Source organism: Erythranthe guttata, chromosome 11, assembly GCF_056151865.1.
Source record: "Erythranthe guttata isolate IM_541 chromosome 11, IM_541, whole genome shotgun sequence".
Taxonomy (NCBI): domain Eukaryota; kingdom Viridiplantae; phylum Streptophyta; class Magnoliopsida; order Lamiales; family Phrymaceae; genus Erythranthe; species Erythranthe guttata.
The window spans coordinates 1,940,230-1,958,928 of record NC_142543.1 but is presented as its reverse complement, the minus strand read 5'-3'; the positions used below and the strand labels follow the sequence as shown (position 1 = coordinate 1,958,928).

General features: G+C 34.3%; 5 protein-coding genes across 5 annotated transcripts; 2 read left to right on the top strand and 3 right to left on the bottom strand.

Moving 5' to 3' along the window:
- The first annotated feature begins 440 nt into the window (after positions 1 to 440).
- LOC105960632 (uncharacterized) lies at positions 441 to 1,468 on the top strand. The gene is made up of 3 exons (XM_088825694.1): positions 441 to 699; positions 835 to 890; positions 1,063 to 1,468. The coding sequence occupies exons 1-3, from the start codon at positions 636 to 638 to the stop codon at positions 1,228 to 1,230; spliced, it is 288 nt and encodes a 95-aa protein (XP_088681820.1). The 5' UTR covers positions 441 to 635; the 3' UTR covers positions 1,231 to 1,468.
- Positions 1,469 to 4,080: 2,612 nt separating this feature from the next.
- LOC105960652 (uncharacterized) lies at positions 4,081 to 7,698 on the top strand. The gene is made up of 6 exons (XM_012984838.2): positions 4,081 to 4,500; positions 5,410 to 6,318; positions 6,400 to 6,573; positions 6,903 to 7,045; positions 7,324 to 7,434; positions 7,530 to 7,698. The coding sequence occupies exons 1-6, from the start codon at positions 4,384 to 4,386 to the stop codon at positions 7,591 to 7,593; spliced, it is 1,518 nt and encodes a 505-aa protein (XP_012840292.2). The 5' UTR covers positions 4,081 to 4,383; the 3' UTR covers positions 7,594 to 7,698.
- Positions 7,699 to 8,141: 443 nt separating this feature from the next.
- LOC105960651 (uncharacterized) lies at positions 8,142 to 10,594 on the bottom strand. Its single transcript, XM_012984836.2, has 5 exons — positions 10,129 to 10,594; positions 8,919 to 9,749; positions 8,747 to 8,826; positions 8,575 to 8,646; positions 8,142 to 8,461 (listed from the first exon to the last, which is right to left on the bottom strand). Exons 1-5 carry the CDS (start codon positions 10,462 to 10,464, stop codon positions 8,248 to 8,250), a joined length of 1,533 nt encoding a protein of 510 aa, XP_012840290.2. The 5' UTR covers positions 10,465 to 10,594; the 3' UTR covers positions 8,142 to 8,247.
- Positions 10,595 to 11,453: 859 nt separating this feature from the next.
- Positions 11,454 to 17,811, bottom strand: LOC105960622 (uncharacterized). Its single transcript, XM_088825525.1, has 6 exons — positions 17,494 to 17,811; positions 17,279 to 17,397; positions 17,106 to 17,151; positions 12,356 to 12,670; positions 12,155 to 12,270; positions 11,454 to 11,927 (listed from the first exon to the last, which is right to left on the bottom strand). Exons 1-6 carry the CDS (start codon positions 17,668 to 17,670, stop codon positions 11,585 to 11,587), a joined length of 1,116 nt encoding a protein of 371 aa, XP_088681651.1. The 5' UTR covers positions 17,671 to 17,811; the 3' UTR covers positions 11,454 to 11,584.
- Positions 13,191 to 15,640, bottom strand: LOC105960650 (Adenine nucleotide alpha hydrolases-like superfamily protein). Its single transcript, XM_012984835.2, has 4 exons — positions 15,160 to 15,640; positions 14,947 to 15,068; positions 13,511 to 13,657; positions 13,191 to 13,418 (listed from the first exon to the last, which is right to left on the bottom strand). The coding sequence occupies exons 1-4, from the start codon at positions 15,373 to 15,375 to the stop codon at positions 13,313 to 13,315; spliced, it is 591 nt and encodes a 196-aa protein (XP_012840289.2). The 5' UTR covers positions 15,376 to 15,640; the 3' UTR covers positions 13,191 to 13,312.
- Positions 17,812 to 18,699: the final 888 nt, after the last annotated feature.

The window sequence follows — 18,699 nt, the reverse complement described above, 5'->3', positions numbered from 1 at the left end:
CTTAGAGACGTAAAAACTTATCAGCAAATTTTCTTTTAGCTTTAATTATATGAAACAATTTATAATTCAACTTTTTCTTGGTTCATGTGGGGGCACTAAGTGATTGCTCTATCTTGTTTTGAGAAAGAGAGTAGTCTTGTTGGAGATTTGGATTTTTCTCCATTTTCAAGAAAATGGAGCCTTCATATTGAAACCTATGTTTTGTTCCCTTTACACAACAATAATTTATGTCTTCAAAACCCCATTAATTAATTAATATAAATTCATCAAAATCAAACCCTTCTCAACAATTAATCAAAAAAAAATCGAAAAATTGAAAATAAATAAATTATACAAGTCAATGAACATTTAAAACCATGTACCTATTTATTGTTCAAGAACTAGCATGGGACCCTTGTGCTTTGTGTGTGTTTTTGTAGTCTATATATATGCACACACATATATACATATAGATATATATAATCAAGAAACATATCATACTCATTTTGTAGTCTATATAGGCATAGCATTCAAGAACTCAAATAAGATATCCCACATTCCATTTCAAGACTATTTAAATTATATTTAAATTTCATTTTCTTTTTACTATCACATAATTGTTGTTTTATCTGTCCTAAGCCAAACATTCTCCCATAATGAGGTCTAATTGGAAGCTGGTTTCTCTGCTACTTCTGTCACTTCTCATTCTTGAAACTCAAGGTATGTATCTATTTATATCTATATATATCTATATATATATATATATATATATATATATATATATATATATATATATAAAGAAATTTATTAAATATTTCTAATTGTAATAATTGTTGCTATAATTAATTCATGTAGGTATACGCTTGCTAAAAGAAACTCCACTAGTGAAGCATCATAATAACAAGATCCAAGTAAGCTTCTACACACACACACACACACACACACACACACACACACACACACACACACACACACACACACACACACACACACACACACACAAGTTTTAATTTTACAAAAAAAGAATTAATAATAATAATTTTGATCATTCTTTAATTAATGAATTATTCGTTGCACGTGCAGAATGACGAGATTAATGGAAAAAGGAAGGAAGAAAAAATGTCGGTAAAATCATCACCGACGACGACGACGACGACTGAAAAACGACAACCGGAGATGTATCCCGACATATTAGATATTGCAGGAATGGATTATTCTCAGGCAAGAAGAAAACCTCCTATACACAACTAGTTAACTAATGTTTTCTAGTGAGAGAAAGCTAAGAAAAGCTAGAGAGATGAATTAATCAAGAAGTTTGTCTTAAGGGATATAGACAAGGTGTACATATATATAATTAGACACCAATCATATATATATTTGCAATTTTTGAGGATTAATTGTATTAGAATAGTAAGATTTTGTTTTAGTACACTTAAGCTTCTTGTTTTCCCAGTTTTCATGTACTCTACAATATTTTAGTTTGGTCCAAGTACAATATAGATAATAATAATATTTTTCAACTCCATGAAAAAAGTGTGCAGATTGTTCTCTCTAGATATTTTATTATAATATTTTTATTAATTAATCATTTACATATGATCACATGCATATGGATAAAAATTAAAAATTACAGAAAAAAATAGATATTAGATATGGAGAAACACATCAAATAACATATTATTGTAAAATTTACACGCAATCATCACACACGTAAATATGTGAATGTGTGTAAAATATATATATACATGTATATATTTGGATACTATATAGTGAAACTCATTGGTGTCGACATAGAATTAATAAATAAATTGGTACAAGAATTAATAAATAAATCAACATAATTGTAAACTTTTTATATAAGGCGTTCCTAATCGAATCCTTCTAGTTTAATTTGGTTCGTAAGATTTTATTTGATATTTGGTTAGTCCAGTAACTTTTTGGGTCAAGAAGTGATTTTGTGAATAATTTTATTTCATATTATATATCCTAAATATTTATGATATATAGGATATAAATGTTCTATATCTTTTAAATAAAATAAAATAGTGAATTTGGTAGATAAGTCCTTTTCATTCTTTCCTTATTTTTTAAAATTTATTGTTCACTCAATGTGAGCTATAAGATCCTTGCAATAAAGGCGAAAATTCTGCACAATTTTTGCAAATATGTTAATTAAAAGGGTAAATTACGAAAAAAAAAACTTGAACTTAGACCGGATAACGAAAAATACCCCAACATATCCGTAATAATCAAAATCCCCCTCTGGTTAATTGTTAATTGAGTTTTTAACAGAAAATGTGTCCAATCTATTATACCTTCTGTTAAATAGGTGAGAAATAAAAGAAAGTATATGTAATTGTGTGTAAAGTCTATTCCCTGGAAGAATTCAAAAAAAAATTCCGTGAAATGTCACACTGTAAGAGGTTGGTGTAAGACGAAAACAAACCTCAGGAGGTTTTTGGTAATTACGAATAGGTGGAGGTGTTTTCCGTTATTTAGCCTAAATCTAGGGGTTTTTAGTTATTTACCCTAATTAAAATGATGATGTTTCATGTGAAAAATCCAATGCAAGGATTAATGACTTCAGACATATATATATATATATATATATATATATATATATAATATGAGATGATAAGAACATAACCATAGGGGAAATGATTTGAAAGACAAGCATGTTCCACATAATTTATTGCATATGCAATTGCCCCTGCACTCACTAATTAGTCCTTCTGACACTATTCTGTGTTCAATTTGGCCCTTTTTGTTTGGGTCAAATATGATGTGAACTAACCTCAAATTGCGGTGCACCGCAAAACATGTTACTGCTTTCTCTTCTGGCCAAAAGGGTTATTTTCGTCATTTCCGATTACAAATTGGGGAATCGAAATACGGGAGGGAGCAGGATTTGAACCCCAAACATTGACTCTAATAGTAGATACCAGGTACGAACTCTCCTAACGAGGGTCGGTCGTTTGTGTTTACTAATTTGAATTTATTCGTCTGGTCTAAGGATGAGAATTGAAACGGAGTTTCTAAAGTTTTGCGGATTCCGATTTTATTCTTTTGATTTGAAACAACGAAAAAATTGATTTCCATTTCTTTGATTATTTTATCGCCGATTCCCATTTTTGAATAATTTTCAAGAAATATTACAAAAATTATATTTATAATATCAATAATAGTATTATTTTTGTGAGTATTTATACAAATTTTGAATTTTCGATGGTATTTTTTTTGTAGCTTGGAATTATGTTTCTTTAGTTAGTGTTCTTATATAATATACTGAAGAAGCCCAATAAATTAATTCCATATGAGGGCCGAGAATGAAAACCCAGAAGCCTTAAGAAAAACAATTAACGAAGCCCATTGACGTATTTATAAAATCAGAGAAACATAAGAACCAAGTACCCAAAGAAGCCCAATAAATAAATCAATAATAATCATTTATTAAAAGGAAAAAAGTCGAAAAACGACCAAATAGTTGTAACTTGGATGTACCAGAAAGAGCGAGTAGGAGCGAACGAAAGAGAGAGAGATAACACGATGAATGAAGGTCAAATCAGTCAAAAGTTTCGATTTTGGAATAATTTTTTTTTTTTGTTTCGAATTCCGAAATTTCGGTTTCTGATTTTCTCTTCTGCTTTTTTCGACTAAATGTACATGAGATTCCGATTTGCGTTTTGATATTAATTTGCAAAACTAATTTTGCTCATAATATCAATATTACTGTTAACTTACACTATAGAGGGTTAAATTTTGTATTTTTTTCTATTTTCTTTTTTGTATTTTTTTTCTTCGAAATCACTAATTACGATGTGACACGTGTCTAGTTTTCACCTCTACATGAAACAAGTAGTAGACGTCTTATACCAAGTGCATTTTTTTAAGGGAATAATACCAAATAATTTTTACTCACAAAAATATCAAATAATTTATATATATAATAAATAAAAAATACGAAAATATTATGTATAATAATCATGAATTTAAGGTCAATATTGACAGATACAAAGGTAATGTTTCGCATTATTTATTTATTTATTTATTTAATTGTGAATAAAAAATAAAATACAAAATATTTCACATTCGTATGATAAGTACTTTTCGTTTTCGCTTGTTTTCGTAATTTAAAAATAAAAAAATAAAAAATAATAATAAAAAAATGATAATACACAGACCTCTCACCTTTCAGCCGTGTCTTTACACACACAAACACACAGCCCTCCATTTTTAATTATCGCCATTTTTCTTCACCTTCGTTCCTCAACCATTGCCATACACAACAAAGGGTTCGATATATATATATACATACATACTTTATATATATGCACAGATAGCAATCCCTATTTCTTCTCTTTCTCTGTTCGGAGAAGAGAAAAGGAGGAGAATAATCATCGGAAAATGGGCTCGGGCATCAGCCGGACGACGGTCTCCGACCCTCCTCGTCAACGCCGCCGCCCCACGATCAGGCGGAGTATCTCCTCTTATCTCTTCTGCGGTGCCTCCTCATCTCGCGAGGTGTGTTTTGATTGTTATGATATGTTAGGATCCTCGATTTCATTGTTTTTTCCCCCTTTTTCCGTTTCTCCGGTGTATGATTTAGGGCTGATTTTTTTTTTTATTGAGGAATTATCAATTTTTGAAAGTTTTGATTGATTGCGCCACCGTTAGATTTTTTAATGACTGGATTTTGGGGGTGAAGGATGTTTCAATTATGTAACTATTAATTAAGTATAAAAATGATGTGATAGGGAGATCGATTCCGAGTTTCTGAAATGGTTTAGAATTTATATGGTGGGAATGTGGGATTATGTGATCATAATAATGTGAATTTGATTATTTAAAACACAAGGTTATTGATTGCGTAAATCGTCATTTTCCGATTGATGTGATTTTGCACAGGAAGAATTTTGACGATCGGTGCTGATAATCTTTTTCCCTTCGAGTTCTTGAAGTGGAATAAATGCAAAATATGTTCGTTGTGTTACTAAATAAAACCAACGGCGTTGTCAGCAGGTGTTTTAAGTAGCTTAGAAATCATTACATTTACTAATTCGTAATGTATCGACTATTGAGCTTATTGTGAAAGAAGGGCCGTTGATTAAATATTTGGTAGCGCATATTTGACAGGGCGAACACTATGACTATCGTAATGTATTCGTCTAACTTGAGTTGATTTTAGAGTCAGTTGGCCTTGTGTGCTCTTATAGCACATTAGCAAATATAACTGCATCAGAGCACCGATGTCATAGAAAAATTAATGGCAACTTTTTTCTTTGTATTTCTCTTTTTTTAAGATAATCCCGATAGGAAATTTCTCTGTTATCTTGAATAGAAAGGGCTAATCTTTATTCCTTGTTCTTACTGCGTTTCGCAAGAATAAATGTTATCGGGTGTTAATTTGTGCTGTCATTTTCTTTTCTGTAGATGGACGATTATCCAGCTGAATTACTGGTAAATTCTGCAGAACGTGCCCGTCAACAGAAATTAAAATTCCGAAGAAAAAAGTCCAATTTGTCCGATAACAATGGGGATAATCGGATCAGCACTAAACCTGAAAGTGTGGTCTCATCTGCGAGAGGTTTGTCTGCTAATGAGAATCCAGCTCCTGAATCTGGTGCAAGCAATCTCGAGCCTGGTAATAAAGGAAAATGGTTGTTTGATAGTAGGGAGTTAGTTGCTCCAGTTCATAACTCCAGAGGTAATGAAACTGCTAGTACTTCCTATGCACATCAACCATCGCCACATGGCGTTTCTTCGAATGAAATGCCCAGTGGTGAAGGGCACAATAATTCTAGCACTGTGTATCGCAATGGTCTTCGAGAATCTTTGTTGGACGAAGTTTCAGTAGAAAACAATGTCTCTGAAGAAGTCGATTTCTCTAATTCCGAATTTGGGTCGTCTTCTTTTGTTTCCGATTCACCTGGAGATTATCACTTGCGTAGAGACGACGCCGTTCATGAGGAAACGCCTTCGGGTTTAGGGTTTGTAGTGTCGGAGAGGGATCAAAGCAGGCAAGATGGGAGCCTTCTGCATGTCGATGTGGTGAGTATATCCTCGAACGGTTTACTCACTAATTCTGCTGACATAAGCAGCCGTGAGGCAAGAAGGAACAGTAGGAGATTATTTTGGGATGCTTTCTCGAGACGCAGTTCAAGGAGGGATTCAAGAACCCTTTTGTTTTCACCCGGCGATTCTGATCATTTGAGATCCCATGAGAGATGGCTTCTTGATTTTAGCGGTGGTTTCCTTAATAATGACGAGAATGGAGGAGATTTAAGATCTCATGACAGTAGAACTCCAAGCAGTGAGCAAAGATGGAATTCAAGATCTGAGGTACAACTCTTTCTTTTTTTTTTTTTTTTACGGTTTTTATTGCATTTGCATGGCCAGTAATTAATTATTCATTGTATATAGATATGGGGAAGACTTCGAGGAAGTATTGATTCAACCGACCATACATCTACAGTCTGTCCGACGGGATTACATAGTGATGGCTCATGCTCGTGCCAGACAAGTTCATCAGTTGAGGAATCGGGGGCACGTGCTGGCATTTCTAGAATAGTCATGCTGGCTGAAGCATTGTTTGAGGTATTTTTCTTGATAGTCGGCGTAAAATGATCTGATTTTGCTGAATGTTACAAGAGAAATCTAGTAACCAGTGTTGATTACAAAGCATGATTTTCTCAAATTTTCTCGCCCATTTTGCCATGAATAAGAAAATCATTTTCAAGATTCTTAAAAACACCGAGTCCAGTGACTTACTTTTTTAATGCATAAGTCAATTAATGTTCAAGACCCTTAAAAACACAACTGAAATTCATGGAATTTTTTTTCCTGCCTCCTCTCTATATAAGCAGTTTTCGTCCTTTTTGAGTAATCGTGACTTTTGGTATATTGTTAATACTGTGCATATTCAGGTACTCGATCAAATTCATCAACAGCCCATGTCACTTTCCTTGTCTATGGTCTCACTTCCAGCTCCAGAGTCAGTTGTTGACTCTTTTCCAGTGAAGACTCACGGTCAGACAGAAACATCGGAAACTGCAAGTGATGTTTCACAGTACGTTTTCTCCTGCCTTCTTTAATTGAAAAAACTTCTCGTACTTAGGGTGAACTATATGTCGGAAGTTAAAAAGACGAATAGAAATATTCTTGGATAACGAGTGGAAAAATCCGGATTTTTGGCTTTTAGTAATTAACACTCCATAATGAAAACTCGTAGCATACCAATCATTTTGTGGCCCTATCTTTCTAATTTCCCCAATTTTGATATCAAATGACTAAGTTATTATTATTAAAAAAAAAATTTGCTGGCTAATCAAGAAATTGTGGGTGCAGGTGTTACATTTGTCTGGCTGAGTACGAGGATGGAGATAAAATACGAATTCTCCCATGCCACCATGAGTTTCACATGTCGTGTGTGGATAAGTGGCTTAAAGAGATACACGGGTACGTGACTAAAGATACATTCACTATACACATATATTTATGTATGTGTGTGTTTCCAATTGTAATTAATGTCTTGTTCTCGTCTGGTGTTTCAGTGTGTGCCCACTCTGCAGGGGAGATGTACGCGAGGGTTTCACGGAGGGATCTACTTCAAACTAAAGATTGTCTTCAGTTGGTTAAATTTTTGTATATAACAATTTGATTCAAAGAGTTGTATTTTTAATGGAATAAATTATATCATTTATTCAAGAGAAATTGCCCCCACTCCACTCTCACCATTTCGTGTCGAATACCCGAATCTCAATTCGGTAGGGAAATTAATTGGTGGATGCTGCAAGGAAAGAGAGGAAAAAAGAAAAGAACTATATACCTATATTGTGTTATGAACAATAACAATTGTAATTGCTTTCCGGCCTTTGCTCGAAATTCATATTTGTTTTCTTGTTCACATAAATATATACATAGATTAGGGAAAATCGCTCGTACGCTTTAGCATTTCCGCCTTTGATGGGGATTTTCACTTTTCCGTTTCTCGGTCCCCCAAAGTGGCGATGAGATATTAGGTTTATTTACGCATGTTTGTAACTTGGGCTCTTGTTTACAGTGATAAACATGAAACTGCGATAAAACAGACATTTGTGTTCGTTCCTAGGTAATTCTTGTGTCGACCTCCCGTTTATTATGTCTGGTTTTGATATCCAATGCAATTTGTAAAGAAAAATCAGAGTACTGAAATTAAAACGGTACAAGATAACTAAATAAATTAATTCATCACATGTACAAATTCAATCCGAGGTTAATAATATAACATCCTCAGATTTTGCTAGAGTTCTGACCATTCTTTAAAGAGAATGCTGCTTGTTTGCGGTTCTTACAGTGCAGATTTGGATCCGAGTTTTCATAATCGAATGTTTTGTGCTTCTGCTTACCTGCTCTACTTCGCGAATTTCCCGTTTCTCTCATGTGGTACTCGAATTCTTTCCTAACAACATCTAAGACAATGTCGCCGTATTCATCGCACCATGATCTGAAATTGTCCAAAAAAGAACAAGAGCTATTCAAGCTTCTTCGTCTGATATATGTCGTTTCCGAACTTGATTTTCTTGCATGAAAAGAAAATTATATATTTGAAGTTCTTACTTGGGAAAATACTTATTCAGGTCTGCTTTGTCAACTGGAATCCTAGTTGAGATGGTCTCGATTTCATCATCCCTGTGTAAAATAAATTACACGTCTGCTTAATTCATATATATCGTGACAAAAACCTCAACCATAATACATTAATTATACAACTCCGACAAGGAACGCTTACGTTAGATAAACATTTGGACTTTTCGCACCGAGTTCTGTTTGGATTCGCGATAGCTCCTCCTTTATTCTCTCTCCCAAAACCTACAAAAAAAAAATTCACGAAGAATGAAAAACATAAGCACCAATTAAACATACCGAGAAATTTAAGGAAGTTAATGCGTAAAATTCTTGACCTTATCGACAAAGAAATCAGTTGGAGCGCCATTCGGATGCAATTTCCTCTTGATTTGCTTTGTATCCGGCCCTTCTCCGATAGGGTTGGAAACAAGCTTGCCTTCATAATGATAACTTGCTTCATCCCGTTTCTCATTGATAGACAATTCATCTCTCTCGTACTCTGAATCAATTTTCGTCCATTTCTTAAATCCATCAAATATCGACACTATCTTCCCTATCTTGCCTTTTTCTCTCTCATCAAGAACCGTAACATTATCGTTACCAAAACTACCACGTTTTTCTTGCTCTCTTTGAAAAATTGTCCTAAACGGTTTCCGTTTCGTCTTGTCACTACCAAGACTTTGCTTCTCATCCAAGCTCTCGACCATGAGAATGGACTTCGACCCGTTTTCTTTATCATCATTTAAGCCACCGTTCCAGAAAGGGTTTTCTGTCGAATACTCGAGCTCACTTCTTTTAATACTAGTGTCTACTTTCCGATCTTTTTTCCGAAGAATTTCGTCGCCCTCGTTATTTACATTAGTCTCCTTCAACTTTCCATTCTTAAGCGGTGACGCGAAACCGAAAGCTGATACAGCACCCTTCATTTTCTTGATTGTTGAACTACCTTTCTTGTTGTTCTTTGAGGCTAAAATCTCTCGGTCAATCGAGCTTTTGTCATCCTTCAAATCGATTACAGACCATTCTTCGGTTGAAGTCTCTTTTTGTGCCCCGAGTATTACATCTCTTGCATCGATCTCGGCTCCTTGAACAGCAAGCCTCTGTAATAAGGGCCTCTTCGATGCATGATACTCTTCTTCGGAAATGCATTTCGCGTAGAGTAACTCCTAAAAATTGCGGAAAAATGAAAAACCCACAAAAATTAAAAGCTAATTTCAAAGTGGGACCATTATTTCGAGTTTCCGATCAAACCCGCAAAATTATAAATAAAAAAAAGCAAAAAAAAAAAAAAAGGTTCCAACTAACAAGTACTTTTCCAAGCTTATAAGTGACTGATACACTAACTTATAAGTACTTTTCCAACTAATAGGCTTACTTATAAGTACTTTTCCAAGCTTATAAGTGACTCATACACTAACTTAACCAAAATGGAACAAAGAAATAATTGACTACTACAAGTGCATCAGCTACGGAATTCACAAACTATATCGGAAAAACAGAAAAATCAAAAACGAGTTAACTCAGCTCACTCACTCACTCACTGACCTTCAAAAAGATCAGCTTATCCCTTAATATCGGTGTGGGCTCTTGATCAAGGGGCGATGCAATTAGGGTTTCGAGGAGGTGTATTCTGAAAGCAGAGACCTCGTTTTCGACAACAATACCTTCTTTACAGAGGCCCGTTAAATTAAGAATCTTGTGGAACGAATCTTGCTGCCATTTCAGATTATCGGACTGCTTATTCGACAAATATTGATCTGAATCGGAAATCGGTAGGGGCCGCCGCCTCTTCTTGAAAGAGAACGGCAGAACGTTCCTGCAAATTGAGGTGATCGAGTCCTGCAGTGACGTGTAATTTGTGGGTGTGTACGTGTACACCATTGTTAATTGAAACCCTTTTCTTGTCTTGATTTTGGGAATTTTTATTTTATTTTTATTTTTTGTCGGAGATTTTGATTCAGCTCCAGTTTATGAGGAGGGAAGGGCTTTGGTATAAGAAATTTTTGAATTTTGTGAGGTGTGATTGGAACTAGCCGTTGAGTTTTTAAAATGTTGAGTTAGATAAAACGACGTCGTTTAGCTTTTCCTTTTTTTCGGGCCGATGTTTCATTTCGGGCCTGCTAATGTTGGGCCTGGGCCTCCTAATTAACATCGTTTCAATACTGGACTTTAATTGGGGAAAAGGTAAAAAAAAATAAGGGCAAATTTCGCTTTTCCCCCTAGTACTTTGACTCGGTATCACTTTACCCCCTTCTACTCTCGATTGCATCGATTTGCCCCCCTACACTTGAAAGTTTGTCTCAATATGGCCCTTAGTTGTCAGATATTTGATCTTAACACCGTTTGTTCTAAACTTGTTTTTCGCCCATTCGAGGCCCAAATTGAAGAGTTCTGCCCAAACTTGTCAAATTGAGCCCATTGAAGATTTTATTTCTAGTGAATTATTCGTAAAATTGAAATTTATCGTATTAATCAATCAATAATGGATATAATTATTGTGATAAAAAGTAACAAAGAAGGGAATGAATGACCAATCATGCAATATAGATACACAAGAATTTGGTCCCACTTAGAAGACAAGAAATTGTGAATTATTACATTGGTGGGAACCTTAAAAGATAGAATTTCCACAGCTTTAAAGCAACTAATACCACTTGTTTTGATTCAACAACTTGTGAAGAAGACAAACTTATGTCGATTTTTTAATAACATTGATGAATAATAATGGTAATGGAGATCTTTTCCCTATCTTAGATGATGAATTTTATAATATATATTTTAAGTGTTCGTGTAATTATTAAAATTCGGCTGAGTTGTTCGTCGAATCGTAAAAAGTAAAAATTCGAGCGAAGTAAGAAGACGAAAAAATGTTGTATCTGGAAAGTTATTGCATTTAAAACTGAAACAGGACGATGGAGGGGCAACAACATGCGACACCCGAAATTACAATTTTGCCATCGAGACGTCGTTCTTATATTATTTATTTATATATTCAATTACATTATTTTAAAGAAGGGATTTCCATTCTACAACAAGGGCAGTGAGCATTGGCCTCCAACCACGGCATCAAGCAGTTGGTGTGGAACCTATGCCCGCACGGCACCTGCATTAGGGTTCCGCCGCCGGCTGCCTTGACGAACTGCTCCAAGCACACCGCACACTCGTCTTGCTCCGACGATTTCCAGCTCAACTTCAACCAATTCAACCTCTTCGATCCACTTCTCTTCAATCTATTAGGAACTTGATTATCATCTTGCAAATTCGTCGCCGGCCTATTATTAATCGAAGATCGAGTCGGCCTCTCTTGCTCATGATCAGTATTCGTACTTCTGAATTGATCTATTCTGTTAATTAATAAATCAAATAAAATTATTTTAATCATGGCCAAAATTCAAATTATATACATCTCTATAAATTATTTTAATGCTTATTATATTTGAAATTTAACTAAACTCGTCCAAAATAAACCAATTTATAATTACTTACATGATTTAATGATCAGGCACAAAATTCTTTACTTTTTATAATTATATACCAATAATAATATTCTTGATAAAAAACACAGACACACCTGTGGGTGTGTGGTAAATGAAGCCTCTGATCCAACCTCTTCTTGGCCAGTATAGCAGCTGCACTAAGCCTGCTATCGTCATCACACAATCCCTGCTGCCTTATTAATGAACTCCTCTGCTCATTTCATTTGTAAGTACCATTAAAATCAATTTACACACACACACACACACACATGTGTATATAATTAATTATGTAGTACCGTGTTGGAAGAATTAGAATGAAAGTGATGGGTGGTGGTGGTTGTGTAAGAGCGCCAGGTGGAATAAGTAGTGGAAGACAGCTCATGAGAGGTGAGATTACTGCTGTTATGGAATCTTCTTCTTCTTGCAGATTCAACTCCAGGTAGCATACCCGCCATTGATGAATACCACAGATTCAGACAGATATCATCCCATAAAAAGACTTGTCTTTTTTTTTTTTTTTTAAATTCTTCCCTAGTATCTGGTACTTTCGAGGAAAATTCCAAGCCAGGCAGAAAAAAAAGGCTGTCACTATAGTTACAATAATGATTTATTTATTTTATGGTAGCAGAAAATTCTTTGATAAATAAGAGTATGGTAGAATATTGGATGGAAGCAAATGGAGAAATCACCAAGGTAGGCAGGTGGGAAGCCTGGGTCCCACCCTCCATCATTTTGATGGTTCTCTTTCTTTTTTATTATTTCTTTTTTTTTTTTTTTGGACAAAAAAAATAATTAAATAAATATATATAAATAAATATTTATATATACATATATAAGTAATAAATTAAATTTTGTCAGTAGTGAAATATAGTAATTAAACGATATCATATTCGACATATATTAATTATCATTTTAATAACAAAACTTTTATAGGAAAAGTGATAAACGAAATAAATAAAATATCCAGGGAGATTTTCTTTTTTATTTTAATAATTATCTATTTTTGGTAAATATAAGAAAATTCTGGGTTCTCTAACAATTAACTAATGTATAGGGGTGTTATTGTAATTTAGTCCAAGTATAGTTTTTGAATAGGAAAACAATATGCAAACATCAAACAGGCCTCTACAGTTTACAAAAGAAAATTATATATTTATGAGAATATTCGTTTTTTCAAATTAAAAATACAAACTCATTCATATAGTAAATTTATGGGAAAAAAAAGTTTATTAAAAAGTAAAATTAATTTGGTTTCATGAACTTGATTTCATTGTTCTTGATGGCCTCGATCTCCAAATTATAGCAGTCGGGTCGGGACATAATTGATAAGGAATCTTCGTCGGAGGAACTTCCGGTACGCTGCAGCACCGTTTTCGATAATCAAAATTAATTGCAATAATTTTAATTAGCAGTATAATCGAACTAAAACGATATGAACGCGGTTTACTTACCTAAGTACAGATACTTCAATTTGTGAGAAATCCATCGTAGTCGAAACCGAAATAGTTCTCGATGCCACCACGCTAGTAGTTGGCTCCTTAATTGCAAGAACCTTACAATTAATATTCCTCGTACTATTGTTTTGGAGATTTATCAACCTGCGCGTCATGAATTTTATCGAATAATATTCGGTATGCGTTAATAAAAATATGGTCCAGCACAATAAACAGTCGATTTAATCAGACTTTGAAATATAACAAACAAACAAACTTCCGTGTGTCCTGTTGTCAGTTATTACTATAATACCTCCGTTCGGAACTCTCTTTTACTCCATATGTAAATACAGATTTACGTTGAGCTTGTTCTTATTCGATTTAAGGCAATATAAACAGGTTAACGAAAGTGACTGTTAACTAAAAACTAGCTTTTCTTACGCTATAACAAAAGTATACTCAAGCATAATAATAATAATAGAACCAACAATTAACATTTCAGTTTTCATTAAGACGATTAACGCTGGTGTAAGGTCAATTACGAAAAAATCCCTCATGTTTAGGTAATTATAACCACCCACAGCAAAATATTGTCTTACACGTCCACACTTAGACGTCCACACTTAGGGTGTCAAATCTACCTCCTGAAAGAGCGGGTTTTCGTAAGACAATACATAGTTGAGGGAGTGGTTGTAATTACCCAAACAAGAGTGGTTTTTCCGTAATTTGACTTTATTAATCAACTTACATCAGCAGTCATTATACTAATAAAAGTTTCATTAAGAAAGAAAGAAGAATAAAAGAATATGCTCAAAACTGACTAATGGAATGAATGAATAAATACACAAACAGTAAAAGACAAACAGGAAAGAGCTTGCAGTCTGCAGAAATGGGGGTCTTTTTTTATTTTATTATTTTTAAAAGAATGCTGACTGTTGACTGACCATATATGATGTAACACTCATAATTTATTAATTAATTAATTAAATTAAAGTAGTGAAACATCACTTGATACACAATCCTAATGGTGAGTTCCTAGGGCTAGTTTGTGAAAATTTTGGAGGGTAAATTACGGAAAAACCCCTGAACTTATGCTAAATAACGAAAAATACTTTCACTTATCCGTAATAACCAAAATTTCCCTCTGATTAACTGTTGATCGAGGTTTTCAATAGAAAATGCATTTAGTCTATTATATTTTCTGTTAAACATGTGAGAAATGAAAGAAAATATCTGAAATTGTGTAAAGTCTATTCTCTGGAATTAAAAAAACTGAAAAAGTAGTTGGTTTAAGATAGAAACAAACATAAGGGGTTTTTGTAATTTAATCTATGTTTAGGGGGTTTTTCGTAATTTACCCAATTGAATTTATGAGATGAATTTGCGCTAATTAAAAAATTAAAACATAAATTAAGAATAAAAAAAAAAAAAAGAGTTACCAAATGGAAAATTACCTGTAGAGGAAGCTCCGATCATGAAGCCCCAATACAAGAGTGGAGGCGCCGATCTCTCTAACGACGGCGGCAATTCTCCGTCCGTCCTGGTCGCCTTCCGTCACAACAATCTCAGTCTTCGTCTGCATCCGCCAAACCAATTTCAGTAACCTAGAGAGAGAAAGATAGATATATGTATAGAGAGAGAGAGAGAGAGAGAGAGATTGGGCGTACGTTGGGAAAGGCGTCGCAGATATTACTGAAGGAGAGGGATAACTGGAAGCCCTTGAGGCGGAGGCGGCGGAGCTTCTTCTTATTTTTGGATGACGCCGCCGGATAGACGTGAAGGAGAGTAACAACGTCGCCGTACCGGAGGATGTTGGCGAGCGCCCATTGGAGGGCGGTTCTGGCTACCTCCACCTCTTCCACCACCACCACTATTCTCTCCATTTTAATCAAATCCCCCCCAATCACAGTCCACAGATTCAGAAAATGATCACCAATTAAAAAAAATATATATATATTTTTTATTATCTCTCTCTAGAAAAAAATCTGGCAGGGGAAATTAAATGAGTTATGGGGTAGGGATTTGAAAATAATTGAGAATAGTGCTACATACTTTTTTTTTTCTGCAGAGTTAAAATACAAATGCAGAAGTTTCGTTGAAAATGGAGAAAAATGACTAAGGTAGGTATATGAGGTGCGTACGGGGCCTGCCGTCCTAATTTTGATTATCTCATTCTTATTATTATTTTATATATAAAATATTATATATCTTTAGATTTTAATATCAATACTTGGTTCAAATATAAAAAAAAAATTGAATTTATATTGTTATCAACCAAATACATTAATATAGAAGAGACCTATGTAGGGTATGGGACGTCAATTGTGTTATTGGTCGGGTTTGTCACACATTGCAATTCAGCAAATCCTTACTATGGTATCCAAATCCCATGGTATACTTGACGAGGTAAAAGAGTGAAAGTGGGAATCGTTGTAAAGGCAATTCGTAAAGATGATAAATAAAGGTGAAATCCTCCCCTCTTGCGGTTATTGATCACTTTCGAACAAGCCTGATCAACATTTTTTTATCAATATATAAATAAGGGTAAATTACAACCACCCATGAGGTATGGTCAAATTATAAAAAACATCTCTCTTGTTTGAGTAATTACAATTACCCATCAACTATAAATATTCTTACACGTCCATATTTGCGGTTCAAATTTGGTTGAATCTTGGAGATTATATGGAATATTATCACTTTTGTACCTTTCTTATCACATTCGAACTCCACATTTTGAACCAAGATGATCATAATATGTATTTTTTGCTTGTATATATCAGATTGTGGTGCATCAGAAAATGTATTTTTACACAAAACGAGTACAAACTAGAGCACATTTCATGAAATCTAGATGATTATATTCAATTTGACACCATAAAGGTGGAATTGTAAGAAAAAAACATAATTGAGGGATACATATAATTATTCAAACAAGAGAAGTTTTTTCATAAATTTACTATATCTCAGGGGTGATTGTAATATACACTATAAATAATCAACCCTATTCTTATGGATTGGATAACGGCCTAGTTTATCGAATGTGTAATAGGTTGGTTGTTGGTTATTACCGGAAGCTCTTTTTTATTTGAGTTTCAAAACATTATGTTTCGTTTATATTAATAGTCATTTTATTTCATCCTAATACTTTAAAAAATAGAGAGTTCTTCCTATCAATTGTAAACTTTGATAGTTAATAAATTACTTGTTTAATCAACTAATATGGCTCAGCTGCAAAGCATGAGGAGTTAGTTATAACATAATTCCGCAGCGACGACATCCGAATGTCACCTAGTAGACGAACGAGGAGGATGGTCTTCTACTCCCTGGATTAATCGAGCGAAGCTCGGACATCTAGGTTAAAGGAAAAAAAAAAACTACTTGAAACGGTTGAAATTGTCACTCGGATTTTATTTGGTTGATAGACAACTGATTATAGATCAAAATTAATGTAATAAAGAATGAGTCGATTGGCGGAGGAAAACCGAACGATGAACACGTGAGGTAATAGATTCAAATCTCGTTATTCTCTTAAAAATCCTAATATTATATTTACAATAATATTACTATGGGTAAATTGCCTGTTACAATCTGTTTGTAAATTGCACTGTTACTTTAGCCTCCCCTCAGCAGAGCTTGATTTCTCTTTCCCTTTGCTCCTGAAATTCAATGGTTCTTCGATCACTAAACATTCACTCATAAAAAATAAAAAATAAAAAATAAAAAATAAAAAATAAAAAATAAAAAATAAAAAAGTGTTCTTGAATAAAATAAAATATTAATTACCTTTTGATTTCTGATTTCCAATGTGTTTGCAGCTTGTGATCCAATCTTTTCTTGGCTTCACTTGCCGCTGCATCAAGCTTCGCATCATCAAACACTCCCTTTCTTATGGAATTCCTCTCCTAATTTTGTCAACATCAACACAATTAAATTCAAAATTAATAAGCAAAAACCCTAATTTTGGGATTTAATTTGGGGATTTTTTTTTTATTCAGTACCATTGAAGAGGGTGAACCGACGATGAGTTCATTGCAATTGGATACGTATAAACAGAACGACGATCGCCTGGTGGATCCTCCGCCGCCGTATCCGCCGTCGCCGCCACTGTTGTCGAGACAGCTCCGGTGAAACCTTCTTCTTCTCGCAGATTCAACTCCGGGGAGCATTCCAGCCATATTAGATCTAATGGGTAGAAAAAGCAAAACTGAATCGACGGTTGGTATTCTTTGCTAGGGAAAAAGTGATAAATGTGGGGTGGGAAAAACGCCATTGTTATAGGGTTTGTTTATGCGGCAAGAAATTGCTGCGATGTTTCGTTTTGGTGGCAGAGGAGTGAGAGAGATTTATGCAGCAGAAGCTTCGTAGGAAGATGGGTTCTCGTTAAAATGATTTTTAGCTTGCTCAAAATGAAACCAGAAAATGGGTAATTTGCATTTTGGACCCTCAAATTACAGATTATTGGCACAATGCACCATTAAATTAAAATAATAGCATAATGCGCCCTTCAATTTGTATTTTCCTTGCAAAGTGCACCCTAGTGCAATTCTACACTTGCAGGCTAGTGATGAACAAAATTCGGGCCAGGCCCGTTCGGCCCACAGCCCGCCCCACAGCAAGCTTGTGGATTCTTTTTGGCCTAAATTTTATAGTTTTTATAGTTTCTTCTTTTTTTCCAATAGCTTGAGAAAGAATTCTTTGTAATTTTCATTATATTTCCTTTTCCTTGATTTGTTCGACCCTACACCCGGTGAAAAACACCGGGTGGGTCTTCTGCTGCCACGTATCTTTTTTTTGTATTTTATAATAGATTATCCGCTAGGGTTTACCTTTAGAGATTTTAGAAAAATAAAAAAAAGAACACGTGGCAGCAGAAGACCCACCCGGTGTTTTTCACCGGGTGTAGAGTCGAAGGAACCCTTTTCCTTTTGTAATTCTTCTATTATTTTAATTTAAAGGTGCATTGTGCCAATGAGGTGTAATTTGAGGGTGCGAAATGCCAATTATCCGGCAAGAAATTGGTAAATGAATGTGAAGAAAATTGAAAATATAATATGACAGAAATTTTAACTATTCTTTAGAACTGAAACGTTAAATGTTGTTTTAATTACTAGTACTATTTTGAATTTAAGCGTGTATGGACTCTTCTCTAGTCTAATTTTGTCAAAATTCACAAAACCAAAAATTGTAGTTCTTTGATTTAGTTT